General features: G+C 46.1%; 1 protein-coding gene across 1 annotated transcript in view; it reads right to left on the bottom strand.

Moving 5' to 3' along the window:
* The window catches only part of LOC144129005 (cytochrome P450 2J4-like), a 15,676-nt gene extending 1,396 nt beyond the window's left edge, over nucleotides 1-14,280 (bottom strand). The window contains exons 1-8 of the mRNA XM_077662868.1: nucleotides 14,182-14,280; nucleotides 12,532-12,758; nucleotides 11,757-11,881; nucleotides 11,558-11,664; nucleotides 7,996-8,297; nucleotides 5,597-5,709; nucleotides 3,978-4,233; nucleotides 1,503-1,693 (exon numbers count right to left, since the gene is read on the bottom strand). Coding sequence (XP_077518994.1) covers nucleotides 1,503-1,693; nucleotides 3,978-4,233; nucleotides 5,597-5,709; nucleotides 7,996-8,297; nucleotides 11,558-11,664; nucleotides 11,757-11,881; nucleotides 12,532-12,758; nucleotides 14,182-14,217 — 1,357 coding nt within the window. The 5' untranslated portion in view covers nucleotides 14,218-14,280. The remainder of the gene's footprint in view (nucleotides 1-1,502; nucleotides 1,694-3,977; nucleotides 4,234-5,596; nucleotides 5,710-7,995; nucleotides 8,298-11,557; nucleotides 11,665-11,756; nucleotides 11,882-12,531; nucleotides 12,759-14,181) is intronic.
* Nucleotides 14,281-14,510: the final 230 nt, after the last annotated feature.

Raw genomic sequence — 14,510 nt, 5'->3', positions numbered from 1 at the left:
CGCAGAGCGCATCTTGTAGCCCGAAAGTATGAAAATCAGACAGTGCCAAATGAGGACTGTAACATGGGGCACTAGTCGAGTCAAATTTGGCAATCGTTTCTTTTGTTTTAAACAGAAAATATTGTCAAACATCAAGGCAATTTTTTTTTTTTTTTACTGGCAAAGTGGCGCCATCTGTGTGACGGTGGTGAAAGTTTAGCTTATGGTGGTTTAACGTCCCAAAGCGAGTCTGGTTATGAGGGACACCGTAGGGAAGGGCTGCGGAAATTTCGAGCACCTGGGGTTCTTTAACGTGCACTGACATCGCACAGTACACGGGCCTCTAGAATTTCGCCTCCATCGAAATTCGACCGCCGCGGTCGGGATCGAACCCGCGTCTTACGGGTCAGCAGCCGAGCGCCATAACCGCTGAGCCACCGCGGCGGCTGGCGGTGAAAGTGAGCACACGAGCACACATATGCGTGATGCGTCACTTTGCTACCCAGTGAACGTTCACACATTATCTTTTTTCTCAAAAGGAGAGAAAAAATGAGGGGCGTTGCTTTTTGTACACTCCTCGTACAGCGGTGAATATCCAATAAAAGTATTTTCTTTTGGCGACTGGCGTTAACTTCCTGGCAGTATGTATAGTAGAGTCCGACGCCACTCTTCCGGAGAGTTACAAGGCCGGCCGTCGATGCGACATGCGCGTCTTAATGTGCCGTCCGATTTCTTTAGCAAGAGTCGTGATTTTGTCTGGGCCTAACGTTGCGTCTTAAATAATTTTCCTCTCAGAAAAACGACCCGCTAGGCCGTTCCTCCGCACGGCACTGCCGTTTAGCGTAGCAAGTCACTCAGACGTGGTTGGAGGGGATTTTTACATCACGAAAGCACCGCCTTCTTAACGATCGCGTGTGCAGGACATCCAGGATTTTATTTTTTTTTTTTTGGGGGGGGGGGGAGGGAGTGCCTATTTTTAGTAATCGCAGTAGAGAGGGACGAAAAGAAAAACAATCATAACATCTCAGGAACAGAGTGCTGCATTAAAATTCTGTACTTTTCATTACTCTGATGTTAATAATCCTTCAGAGCTGTGATTAAAGCATTGGCCCTAAACCAAGTAGTTCAAAAGCTGAGTAATCAAGATTAATTATTTCACCATCCCACTGTAACTCAGTTTTGCTCCCTAATGTCCGCAGAGCTTGAGCGACACACAGGGAAGATTAGATGATGGGAACAATTAAGCTCTTTTCTTTGGGACATTTTTTTCTGTCTAGAAACTATCCCAAGTTATGAGAGAGAGAGAGAGAGAGAGAGAGATAGAGATAGAGAGAGAGAGAGAGAGAGAGAGAGAGAGAGAGAGAGAGAGAGAGAGAGAGAGAGAGAGAGAGAGAGAGAGAGAGAGAGAGAGAGAGAGAGAGAGAGAGAGAGAGAGGGTTTATTGATAAGAAAGGCAGAGAGGTTCCAAGTTATGAGGTTTCTCCATTTGAAACCCTCCAAAGCGTGAAACACAGCGGCCTTACCCAGGCTAAAGGGAAGAAATGCCAGAGGTTTTTCCTTCATTTCTGTGCCATCAGCATTCAGGAATCTTGAGGGGTCGTACTTGGACGGATCGGGCCAGTGGGTCGGATCGTTGTGGAGCTTCCAAAAGTTTGGAATCACTAGAGTGCCCGCTGGAATGTGATATCCTCCAATTGTCGTGTCGTACTTAGCCCTGCAATGCGCAAAGAAAACTGGATGCAAAAGTGTTCTGTGCAGCCGCCTTGTAAGCTCTTAGCTAAGAAAACGCCCCATATGATTAGTGAACACGCCGAATACAGCAGGTGGATTGCGCGTGCCGCCAAAGTACGAAGCGTGACTTTAATTTCGTCCCTACTGATTTCGTCCCTAGCGAGAGTGATGACATAATAGAGACATTAAGACGCACATAAGAAGGAACTTTTACCTGAACTGTATGAAAAATTAGGTTGCTATCACCAACTTTCTATTGTGCGTTGCTTAGCGGTATTAGTGCACACGCATTTTCAACCCTAGAATTTCTTGTAAGTACGACCAGATTCCTTCACTCGGTGGCCGAATGACGTGGGCGTCTGCGGACTGACCGCAGTGTACATAGAAGAAACACACTTGCGGCATTTGTATGTTGCGCATTTTCAGCAGCCGTAAGCGCCGCTAATATTCGGTTTTCGTTTAGGAATGAGCTGACTTCAAGCAGGAAAAATATATTGGAAAAACAAGAAGTTGAATGAGGTGCAAGCATGACAAAGTTCACAACACCATAAACATCCACCCAACAGCAAATGCCCATACGCCAGTGCACCCCACCCCAATTTCCGCACGAATCAAGGCATGCGTGTCGGGTTTGACGCCTGCGCAAGCGGACATCGTTTTTATATTCAGAATCTTTCGCTACAAGAGCATTGAAATCAAACCAGTAAAGGTTGGTATAACTGCTAATGTTAGAAGACATGTGCATATGTATGAAGCTTAAGCAGCGTCTAGCCTATCTTCCGGCGAGTCTCAGCATTTCCTGTGAGCCTGCTTCAATGGAAGCCATCGGCGTGTTCGTTCGCTGTCGAGCCGCACCACTTACAGAGCTTGTTGTGAGCCTCGCAAATAAAGCTCAGAGCAGATATTCAGATGCTACGTGCCAGCAGAAGTCGTTGACAAACTATCTATAGATGTGAAAAGTGTAGCAGATTTCAGCTCTTACTCATCATCTGATAATGACACCGCTAAGGTTTTAAAAGCAGCGACATTGCAGTCGCGTTATCCTGACACGCAGGAGTATTTCTGATATAACTATTCAGTTTCTCCTGCACTCACGCTTGAAAGAGGGAGCGTCACCTACTCTTTTTGTGAGTGAAAAATATTTTAAAGCACAGTAAGGCGTAACCGACCAGCAAGCGGCACCATTCTGTTTCAACTACAGCACATTTAATCCAGTTCTGGTGCAAGTTGCTGTTCGATATAAGCTACACGAGTGCACGAACATTTCGGCGACATTTCTAACGACCCTCGGATATCACTCCCGAGTTACACTTTGTGTTTCATAAGAGCCCAAAAACGGTAAATAGCTGGTACTAGTGATGACAGCTTGAAAAAGTTTGACTACCAATGAAAAAGTTTGACTTAAATATTTCGCATAGTAGCGTCCGTTGCTACGGTTCCAGAACAGGTGTTTCCTCAGAGTAAAAAAGGCTCCAAAATACCTTTGCCAAAAATTTCCGGTGCACTGGATTGTCCTCGGAGCTTCTCTCTAGAAGGTTCTCGTTCTCTAATTATGGCATAATCCTGTCTGCTCGGCGTGGTGTGGCAGGCGAAGAACATTTTGAGCACTTGATTTGGGCTTAATTACTTGCTTAGGCGGGCGGATGAGATCTAGAAGTTTGCGGGGATACGGTGGCAGCAGCTCGCAAAAGACTGGGTTAATTGGAGAGACTGGGAGAGGCATTTGCCCCGCAGTGGACGTAGTCAGGCTGATCATGATGACGACGACTTGCTTTACTACTACTGCTATCTGCCTTTCATCGCAGAGTGAGGTTCAAAAAAAAAACTGGCGGTGGTTTAGTTTTGGTTAAACCTGGAGTGACGCGATAGATACAGCTGATGGCTGAGTCGAACTTGGTCACGTGACCAACCACGTGACGAACCACGTGATCAGCCACGGCGCCGCGCCGCCGGCAGCTGCTCTGTATCAAATGACCAACCACGTGACGAACCACGTGATCAGCCACGGCACCGCGCCGCCGGCAGCTGCTCTGTATCACATGACCAACCATGTGACAAGTGGCAGCGCAGCCACATGGTGGCAGCGCCGCCACGCTGAAGGCTCGAAATGCAACCGTAATGTAGCTACGGCTACAATAGCCGGAGAAGTGGAACGTCGGAATGTCCCAATAAATCTGCTGTATAGGCGCCAAAACAAACAGTAACAAGCCTCCAATTGACTGCACATTTTGTCCCATTCACATTATAACAACACTACCCCCACTCACGCCCTGTGTATGCCGATAGGTGAGATGGTCCTCCATCGTAGCGTCTCCAGTACGGTGGCCATGGTGAATGGCATGCGCGCTCGGTCCTCCCACCCGGGTGCCCTGTGCCGGCCTATCACAGCGTCGATTTCACGCTGCACACGTGCCTGATGGTCAGGGTCATTGGCGGCAATGTACAGGTTCCACAGGATGGAGCTCCTCACGGTGTTCGTGGAGGCGCTGTAGAAGTTGATTGCGTTGCCCTCCAGACATGGCACTGCGATGGAGATTAGGGTGTTATCCATGTGAACGACAGTGCATAGGTTCTGTGTCACGGATCTGGCACATATATTCTTTTATGCTTCACGAGGCCGAAACAGTTCTTACACGTCACGGTCGTCGATGAAATCAGAACAGCATCAAGAAGTAGTTCAGTTATAAATTATACGGGGTGTTACAAGGAAGACTTTTCAGGGAAGAAATTTTCAAAAATATGCTTTTTGGGGTAAAAATATGGCTTTCGGTTCATGGCATTGGCGTCGTTGGCGCACACCAGAAAATCGGTGAATCATCTTAACTAGTAAGCTGGTTAACTAATTAACTTTTTAACTTTTGGAGTTAGGCGCCTGGTTGCAATTAATGATCTGTAGCCAGTCGTTAGTAGCCGCCATACCAATTTTTAGAAATTCGGAAACGCGATTACCCTTGCCGCTATGGCTCGATAAATTTTGCCTATTTCGACTAGTTACGTGCACTGGAGGTGTTGCTTTGCCTGCGTGCTTTCGCAAGCGCATGTATTTTGGCACGATGCAGCCAGATTTTGTCAAGCCACAGCACCGAGGGTAATCCCGTTTTCAAAATTCTGGAAACAGATATGACGGTTACTAACGACCAGCTTCAAATCTCTAATTGCAACCAGCCGCCGCTTCTAATAGTTAAAACGTTAATTTCTGAAAATTAGTTAACTACCTTACTATTCAAAATGATTCACCGGTTTTCTGGTGTCCGCCAAGCCTGGCAATACTGTGCGGAAAAAGCCATATTTTTACGTCAAAATGCTATTCTTGAAAATTACTTAGTCTTCCCTGGAGCACCTGATATATCCGTCACAGGAGAATACCAAGGGGTGATCCATGTATACTAATTCCTAACACATGATTTGGCTTTATGGGGGTTTAACGTCCCAGAGCGACTCGGGCTATGAAGGACGCCGTAGTGAAGGGCTCCGGAAATTTCTACCACCTGTGGTTGTTTAACTTGCACTGACATCGCAAGTATACACGGGCCTCTAGAGTTTCGCCCTCATCGAAATTCGACCGCCACGGCGAGGATCGAACCCTCGTCTTTCGGGCCGGCAGCCGAGCGCCGTAACCACTGAGCCATTGCGGCGGCTAACACATCATTTGAGGAAAAAAAACAAAACACGCGAGCAATAATTTGGTGCCTATATTCCTTTATGATAGAATGCTCTGCCCCGGTCGCTCTTCCCCAAAAAAGGAAATTATTGATCTCCATGAATGGTGACTTCGTTCCTTAACGGCAAGCATTTTATCGCAATCTTGTGCACAGCGTCGCGAGCCGAGATGTGCACGAACCCTCGTGAAGCCTGTATCTCACCCATCGGGCTTCGCGGTACTTACGAGTGTAATAGGAACCGGCGCCTCTGTTTTCTTGAATCTTCCGTGAGTACCCATCTATGAAGTCTCTGTTCTCGTAATGGCTTCTGTTTTCCTCGCGCTTCTTCAATTCCTTCCTGCGTCAAATAACGCAAACGAAAGACCACAACTCTCAGCTGTCGATACAACTGTCAGACTACGCTTTTGTACACTTTTTGATTGATTGATCGATTGATTGATTGATTGATTGATTGATTGATTGATTGATTGATTGATTGATTGATTGATTGATTGATTGATTGATTGATTGATTGATTGATTGATTGATTGATTGATTGATTGATTGATTGATTGTCTTTCACCTAGTCTAAACGTCGACACCTGTTACACCGGAGTCTATGGCCAGACCAAGCAAGAAACAAGCGCAGATGTTGCTCGGAAGAGCTGTTGCTTATGCTATGTACGCACCACATAGAAACAGTTGTGCATTCGTGCGAAATTCTCGCATCCATGTAAGGCCAACGGGCGTTACTTCTAATATTAATGTAATGGTTATTTCAGTCGGCTGAGCTTTGCGGGTAGAATGGAAAATAGACTCAATGGTATAAACAGGAAAATGCACGTTCAACTTCATACCAATGATTCATCCAATGTTAGCAGCTATTCATGGCAAAGAACCGTCGCGGCGATATTTTGTTGTTTGGTTCTTCTGGCAAGACACACTCTGCATAGTTGACGAGTAGGAGTGGCACAAGATGGACGCAAAAGATAGAAAGGAGGGGTATGTCACAGCGCTGACGAGCTGTTGAAGATGTGACCATTCAGCGCATATATACACAGCTCTAAAATAAAGACAGTGATTACGCTCAGCATATCTTGAACTGTTCGTCGCTCTGTCCCCTGGCATGAAGAACCCGAACAGGCGTAGCACATCGTAAGTGTAAATTTGTGGCCTTATTCTTATGCAGCCTTAATTTTTATAGCCGCCCTATACGTCATAAGTTGACCTCTTAACTTCAGGAACCGGAAAATGGAAAGAAAGCTTGAACGTCGTATACGCCGACCAACGGAAGTTGCGATCCGCAATGCGCCGAACACGAAGACGTGCCATTCCGCGGAACTTGCACGACAAGACGCGAGGCCTACGCGCCTTCGTATCGTTCTATAGGAAACGCTCAACATCTGCAGTGTCACCATTGCAGTACCCTAACGGCAGTAATCCTCCACCATTGCACTGAAAGTTTGGGTCACTGCACTCGAAAAGGAGCTCACGCTTCTTTCACCGCTATCTAACGCACCTGTCGGTGGCACTGAACTCGGCAAGCTACCGCTCAATTTTTCGATACTCCGCGCTTTTGACAGCTTGCTGAAATGCTGCAGAGAACGGGCGCCGCTGTTATGGAAGCATGAATCGCCACGCACCTAGGCGTTTGGGAGAAATTTTGTTTTATGATGAGATCTAAAACGCCGGTGGAGCAATTGGACACCATGTTTATCTTCGTGCATGCCTGAACTAGAAGAAGAGACAATCGCAAACCGTCAATAAGCGACGACTTTTCCTTTCTGCTAATCTTTAATATATTATCTTTCAGGTAAAAGATATTACAGTATTAATTTCCCCATCCTCAACACTGAGTATAAAAATAAATAAACCAACTCCCATGCTTTCCTTGGTTTCCCTTACTGTTGGTTTCCTTCATACGTGTATCGTAAGGAGCACCTCATTTCGCCAGCTGCTGTTTGAAATAACTGTGAGTGTCACTTCAAAATATTCTTATTTCAAAAAGCAAGAAAAAACTGCTACGCTTCGTTACCAGTTAGGAAAAAAAATGTAGAGTTAGGCTTACCGGCTTAGTGCATGAATCAGCGAAAGCTGTTGTAGCTTTGGCTTAGCCGTACAACCCTGCGGGCTGCCGTGAAGCCACCCTCAGGTTGCCCAAAACTCCACTCCCGTCATAACCTCTCAAGCCACAAGGCCGTTTCCCACCCTCTCTCTCTCTTCTCTTCACACTATCCCTCTCCCTCCTTTACCCTAAAGGTGCAGAGGAGGATTTCCCTCTCTCCATTTTGCCATCTGCCAACAGTGGCAGGTGGGAATTGAACGTAATTGCGTGAAATTAAATTCAATATTAATTCAACTAATTACGTTAAATTAAATAAACTCACTAACTAGTTACAGTATAACGGCCGAAGCAGCAGACCTCACAGTAAAATACAGGGTTATATGTCTAAACCAACGCTATAACAGCTTTCGCTGTGAAACAGCAACCTATACTGCCTCAAGAATGCTTACTAAATGCACATGAAATGCTGTTATGTGGAAGCTCCAATTTGGTGAGGATAAGGAATTACTTTTTTTTCTGTAACCGGTTGGCTCACTACGTCACACTGTTAAGAAACACATTTTTAGGGTCCTTACTCACCTCACAAACTGCTTGAAGTCCTTGAAGACACTTTTGACGGAGTAAATCCGAGTATGTGGAATGTAGTAAGCGAGAAATCGTACTATGGGAAGGAAGTCGAACACCGAAAAGAAAGTAGCGTTCAGCATAAACTTGCGCAGCAGTGCTTCTACGAAGCGGCCAGTGGTGTCGCCGAGCTCGTAGCGCTGGCCAAACACCAGCGCCGAGATGTTGTTGACGATGCTGGCGCCAAGCTGGTGGCAAATCGTAATGGGCTGACCCTTGCTGCGTTCCAAAATTTCGTTGAAGCACTGCACTTCTTCCTGGATGGGCAGAAATCAAAGCACGCTCGGACTCTCCTGCGCTGTGTCACGTCCATTGTTTTTTCTTATTCGCTCACTTACTTAAAGACCATCTTCCTTCTGGTAACTAAGCTGCTGCAACTCACTTACATTGCTTTTTTTTTTCAAAGAGTCATCTAAGACATCTAGACTTAGCTGGCAGGAGGGGGGGGGGGGGGGGGGGGGGGGGGCTCATATTGGGCACTTCGCCTCAGGTTTCCAAAATCGGTTCGGGCGCTACTTCGTTTTCTGAGCCACGCGAATTCCGACTCCTGGCTGTGGAAAAATACATTGGTCAAGCCTATTCTTAAACGGGTGTTTTTATATATTCGCGCATCTCTTATGTCCACATGCTCGCCTATCGTAACCCTCTTTGTCTAACAAAATACCCAATGTCACGCAACAAAGGCATGGATCAAGTCGAACTGTCCCGTACAGGCCCATAGCAAAGATTTTTCTTCGCGAAGGAAGGGGAGAGAGGGGAGGGGGCGACGGGGGGAGCAGACTCTCTGCCTTCTCCCTGGTTACATGCCTGTCTCTTGCCCTTCTACGTAAGAAAATCTCTCCCTCTCTACCTTTTTTTTAAAGCTTATACGGCGAGGATACCCTTTTGAAATAAATTTGAGTATTCTGTATGGCGCATGCATCCATAGTGCACATTTATTGATGAAACCTGAAGCATTTTTCCGAACAAACAAATAAATGTGTCCTTTTTGTGTTTTGTTGTTTCCTCATGAGTACAGCTGAGAACAAGCTGAGAGAGACTACCCCGCGAACACTTTATTTGAAAAATGTGCCCCTGAAACTCCGACCCGTGGGGCGGGTGCGGCCACCACCTGCGGAGTAGCACGATGTTACCACCTAGGTAATCATCAACGCCCCCTGGGCAAGCAGACAAAACGCACTCCGTTTAACTGAGTTTGTGGCTACCCTGGCAACAAACTTTTTGAATGGGGACTCTATTCTATTACCTTAGACGCTTGGCGTTTCCTTCGACCGTCACAAAAACCTCAAAAAATTTTCAAATTTCTGATAAAAATATGTAAAAGAAATATAGTGAAACTTTGCCAAAAACTTCTTTGAAATTTCTGTGAAAGAAGACGCCCAACAAACGCAGGCAACAGTGGAAACATAAGGACGTCGGTTCAAAGCGAAAACAATGATGCAGCGTTTTCGAGCGTCGTAAATCGAGTGAGGATGCCAATCTCCTTTACGTTGATGCTGGCTTGTGCTTGCCTAGTACACAAGAGCTTTCCGCATCAAATAAAATGACTGAAAAGTCAGCACCCGCGTGTGTTTCTTCTGATCTTCTATTAATTTGTCCTTGTCCTTGCATGCCGAATCAAATTGTCCTGCAAGTTGCTCTTCGCGTTCCAATTCTCGGTTGTATTCATTGGCAGGCACGCCTGCCCCGAAAGCTGTTTCAGTTTTTGTTGATACGAGCATATCTAATAGCCAATGGAAACTTAATTAATCAGGTGCAATATTTTGTGCCACCCCTCGAGCCTCAACGCGTGAAGCTGTCGCTCGATGCTGAAACGTGATTAACGTAATAGACAGTTTTAGCTGTGCGTACGCAACGGCTTAGCGCACGCAAGGAGTTTGCGGGGACGGTAGTGCGCATGCGCAGAACGCAAGCGCAAGCCCTGCGTCTTGCGTGCGTACGCTAGCCAGCGGACTTTGCGTTGCGGCGCTTGCGTGGCTTGCGTACGTTAACGCTGACAAGGTGGCGGCGCCCTGCTCGCCCGCTTCGGAATAAATACATGTCGCCGCTGGATTCTCCGATGCAATAGCTGGCTCAAATGGTAGCAGTTCGCTTTTATCCCGCCTACTCTTACCCACACGTAGCGGCATAAGCGATAACTAGCCCCTGTTTTTCTGATAATTTGGCGATTTTCAGGGTCCTAGGCCTAACTAAATGCAGTGTTTTTTCCTCGTAGCAACGACACCTGGCGAAGCAGTTTTCTAGCTTTTAATAAAAATAATAATAATTGGTTTTGGGGGGAAAGGAAATGGCGCAGTATCTGTCTCATATATCGTTGGACACCTGAACCGCGCCGTAAGGGAAGGGATAAAGGAGGGAGTGAAAGAAGAAAGGAAGAGAGAGGTGCCGTAGTGGAGGGCTCCGGAATAATTTCGACCACCTGGGGATATTTAACGTGCACTGACATCGCACAGCACACGGGCGCCTTAGCGTTTTTCCTCCATAGAAAAGGAGCCGCCGACCGCCGCGGTCGGCGGCTCCGTTTCTATGGAGGAAAAACGCTAAGGCGCCCGTGTGCTTTTAGTCAGTTCTTACATTTTCTTCGGTTTGCATGGTTTTTCTTCTTGGAACACAAAAAGGCTCTCAATGCACTTACCCTATAGTTATCAGTATTCACGGATGAAATTTTCTTCAACCGAGCGTTGATGTGCTTTGACGTCTTGTCACTAGATGGCGCTTCTGTTTACGCGTCCGCATGGGGGCCGCTACGGCACGGCCAGCTAAAACTATATTTCGGAGCGGTCAGCATAACGCACGCAGCGCCGTAGCGCTTTGCGCACGCAAGCACTTGCGTAGGCACAGCTAAAACTGTCTAATATCTGGCATACGATCTGCGGAATATACATGTATAAAAGTGAAAATTTTGTCGTTTGCCGATTATGTGCAAGTACCGACAATAAAGTATTTTTAGTTTTAAAACTTTGCCTATCCTAACATGACCTGCTCAACACGGTTCTGACTAAAATGGCGTTTTTGTTTTGTCTTTTTACGTGCAATCTTTCAAAGCGCTTCTAGCACCATCGCGCACCTGAGCGGCTTTAAATTTATTGGCATCTTTATTTTGAATGACATTCTTCCCTCAACCTTTCTTTAAAACTAAAATAATGTAAGTTACCAATCGCATATGTCTGACTTCAATATTGCATGTACTGATGGGTGTTCCGCCTTGCAGGAAGGAGTGAATATAGTGAAGCATGTGCGTTAAGAAAAACTGTTTCGATGCGACCGAAAAGAAGAGCGTTCACTACACTGTTCCCTTCTGAGGACTAACACACTTAACATATTCTGTTCCTGGGGTCTGATGTTGCTCTAATCACTATTCCACCTTAAAAAAAAGAACCAACGAACCCTCAAACGAACGCTACTGACTTTATCCCAGCAGCAGACAACCTAGTAGAAACTTTTTTTGCTTACGAAGAATCCATCCTACGGACCACTCACTGGGTGGGGACTACAGCCTGCAAATTACGGTACTTACTTGCATGTGCTGCTCCATCGGCTTTTTAGCGAAGCCCAAGTTCCGCATCACCTGGAAGCAGTACCTTCTATTAGCTTGCCACTCTTCTCCGTTCAAACCGCCGATACCTGACAGGTAGAAAACAGAACCCTGTGATGAAACACGTCGTGTTTTCGCTGCGATAATTAAAGAATGGCAATGCAGTCAACAAGTGGCAAACCTTTCATGTCGAGATAACGAAACAGGAAATCGTCCGGTCGATACATGATGTTTGGATCGGATAGCCCCTCTCGGATGGAAGTGAGGTCATTAAGAACCACTACATCTTTGCAGCCCATCCGCAGCCTGCGAACGCGATTATTTTATTATGATTAAATAAAGCGCAATCAACGCAACTCAAAGTTATTTTAGTTAATTACCCGTTGGCCACGTGCGGTACTTATTTCGCATATTTTCTCATCGAACACAAGAATTAACTGCACGCAGTTATGCAGAGCTACCCTTGTGAGTCTGTGCTGCTGCAATCTGCGCTGTCGCATTGTGGCCTGACTCACTTGCCGGTCGACCACCTCGTGCGTCGACTACCGGCCAGATCCATTCCATTGGCTTCAAACAATGTACCTTTCCCATTGCTTACTTTACGAGACTTTTCTAATGGCCCGTCGTCAACTCCTAGTCACTTTTCCACGCGCACCATAACCGTATCTCTATATCTGCAGAAAAAGAGCCGAAAGTTGGCGATTTTTGGAATTTCTTCATTTTTGTTACAATCCTTGCTCGACTAGCCAGCCCGATGTAGGAGCAGTCAATGGCACATGATTTCAGTGTTAATGCAGATAGTAATTTAACGCGCGGAATCACAATGACACGCGGTCACTTATACTAAGAGTCATCCTTAAGATGTTCCGTCACCATAATGGCAGTGTCACGTTATTAACAAAATCTTCGGTTCTCGCCACTCGAATTCGCATCGTGGCCAGTTAAGGAGGACATACCTGACAATCGCTCCGTACTTATCGGCCAATTCTTTGAAAGCGTGATGGTACGGCTTCCATATGAAAGGAAAGTAGCCGAGTATTGGTATGCCCCATGGGCCTGGTGGTGAACGCTTTTTCTTTCCTCGTGGGTTGCTCGCCGCGAATCTTTTCAGCGCCAGTAACCCACTAGCCACGACTGACAACCACACCGCCACAGCCGACCAGCTGAAGTCCCATGCGGGAACCTGAAACAAGAGGACAGGCAGGGAAAAAGTGAATGTTGCAAGCTGGCCTAACCAGAGAAAGCACGACATCCTCGACCATATGCCGCTTCCAATAGAGCATGGTCGAAAAACACGCCGCTAATTTTGTATGCCCCCTCCATGGCTAACTGTTCAAATTCAAAGCCAGCACTAAGATTAGAACGGTATTTTGTAAGCGTCAGTGCAACTGACGATTGAGCACCCTTCATCAAAACAAAAATCACAATATATCTAATTACTTCATGTGTTGACGTTTTTACCGGTCTTTACCGGATGTGACGTCACATCCGGTCTGGTGATTTCACTTCTCGGCAGCCAGTGCGAATTATTCACTAAGGTGACGTCATTTCAATCCAGCCAATAGGAATTATCTGCTCTTATGACGCCACTTCTCTCGGGCCAATGGGCGAACTTTACGACCGAGGACAATTTTTTTTTTCCACATGAGACTTTTAATGCTACCGCATTCAAAAAACTGTGAATGTTTGTAAACCTTTTCAGCAGCTCCATGAAGACACAGGTTATTCGTCACAATGGCTAGAAAGTAGGCTGAAAGATTTCTTTTACATATGCATCGGAGAGGTGGGTGCGACAAAACACTTGAGGGGTCAAGCGAGTGAAGATTAAAGACAGCACAGATGATTCAAACAAGCGGCCCACTCATTTCAGTAACAATGTGTTATGTTAGGTTGCAGTGATAAGTCTAAGTAGGCGCATTTTATTTTCGTATTCTCTTTTACGCCACCGCGTTAACGATGGAGACACGTGCCCACTCAAATCCTGCCATTTAAGTGTGTGGTTTAAGGAAGCAACTTCCGAAATGGTTCGCAATTCTATTCGGTTGAGTAACGTTTGATTTGTCTGCTGCTTACATTATGTCAGTATATTATGACGCACGCTAGTATACAAAATCCACAAAGGAACTGAATAGCGTAATCCCAGTCCTTGAATATCCGTGTGAACAAAGCAAGCGTAACAGCCGTGAGGAGTGCCAATCAAAAGGCATTTAAAACACCTTCGCGGCAAGTGGCAAGTGGGATGGCTGTGCATTATCCCGACGAGGTTATAACGCGTTCCACGTGTCTTAAGCCTGAAGAACATAAAGCTCACTAAATCTAGATTACTCGAGTACCGTTCAATATAAGGCCTACGCGGCAGCCTGCGCGCACGGTGCTATACAAGGCACGCAAGGTAACTTGATTAACAAGCTGCCCAATGATAAGACATATACAAACGCGAGTATAGACGCAGTGAGACTGTATAGGAAATAGCAGATGATTAAAAACCTACTTCGTCGCACCCGACGTATATAACACTCTGTAAGATGCGTATCTCGTGTAAAGTTATAGAAACGTTTCAAAAGGCTGGAAATAAGAAGCATTGCGCAAGATGAAACAGTACTCACATTGCAAAGTAATCTTTGAAGAAAATCGAGCAGCATGTTGTTTTCTATGCGTGGTTCGTTGCAACCTGACTTGGGGTTATGCGTAAAGCAATGCACTGCTTTTCCTGGACGGACGCAGCGAAATGAGCCGTTTTAAGAGCGCCGTGCACACGCCGTCGTCTTGATAACTTATCAGCCAAATCGTAAACACGCTTCCTCTGGAAAGCAATGCGCTGTGTCTGCTGAATACATTACAGTTAAGTCGGTGTTCAACGCGGCCGTACATGGGCCGTTAAACAAGACGCGATCAAAAAAAAATTAAGAGAGTGATACGAATAAAAGCAACACAC

The sequence above is a fragment of the Amblyomma americanum genome, chromosome 4 (genome assembly GCF_052857255.1).
Source record: "Amblyomma americanum isolate KBUSLIRL-KWMA chromosome 4, ASM5285725v1, whole genome shotgun sequence".
In the NCBI taxonomy this organism is placed as follows: Eukaryota; Metazoa; Arthropoda; class Arachnida; order Ixodida; family Ixodidae; genus Amblyomma; species Amblyomma americanum.
Note: the sequence above shows the minus strand (reverse complement) of the source record. Positions and strands in the feature narration are given on the sequence as shown.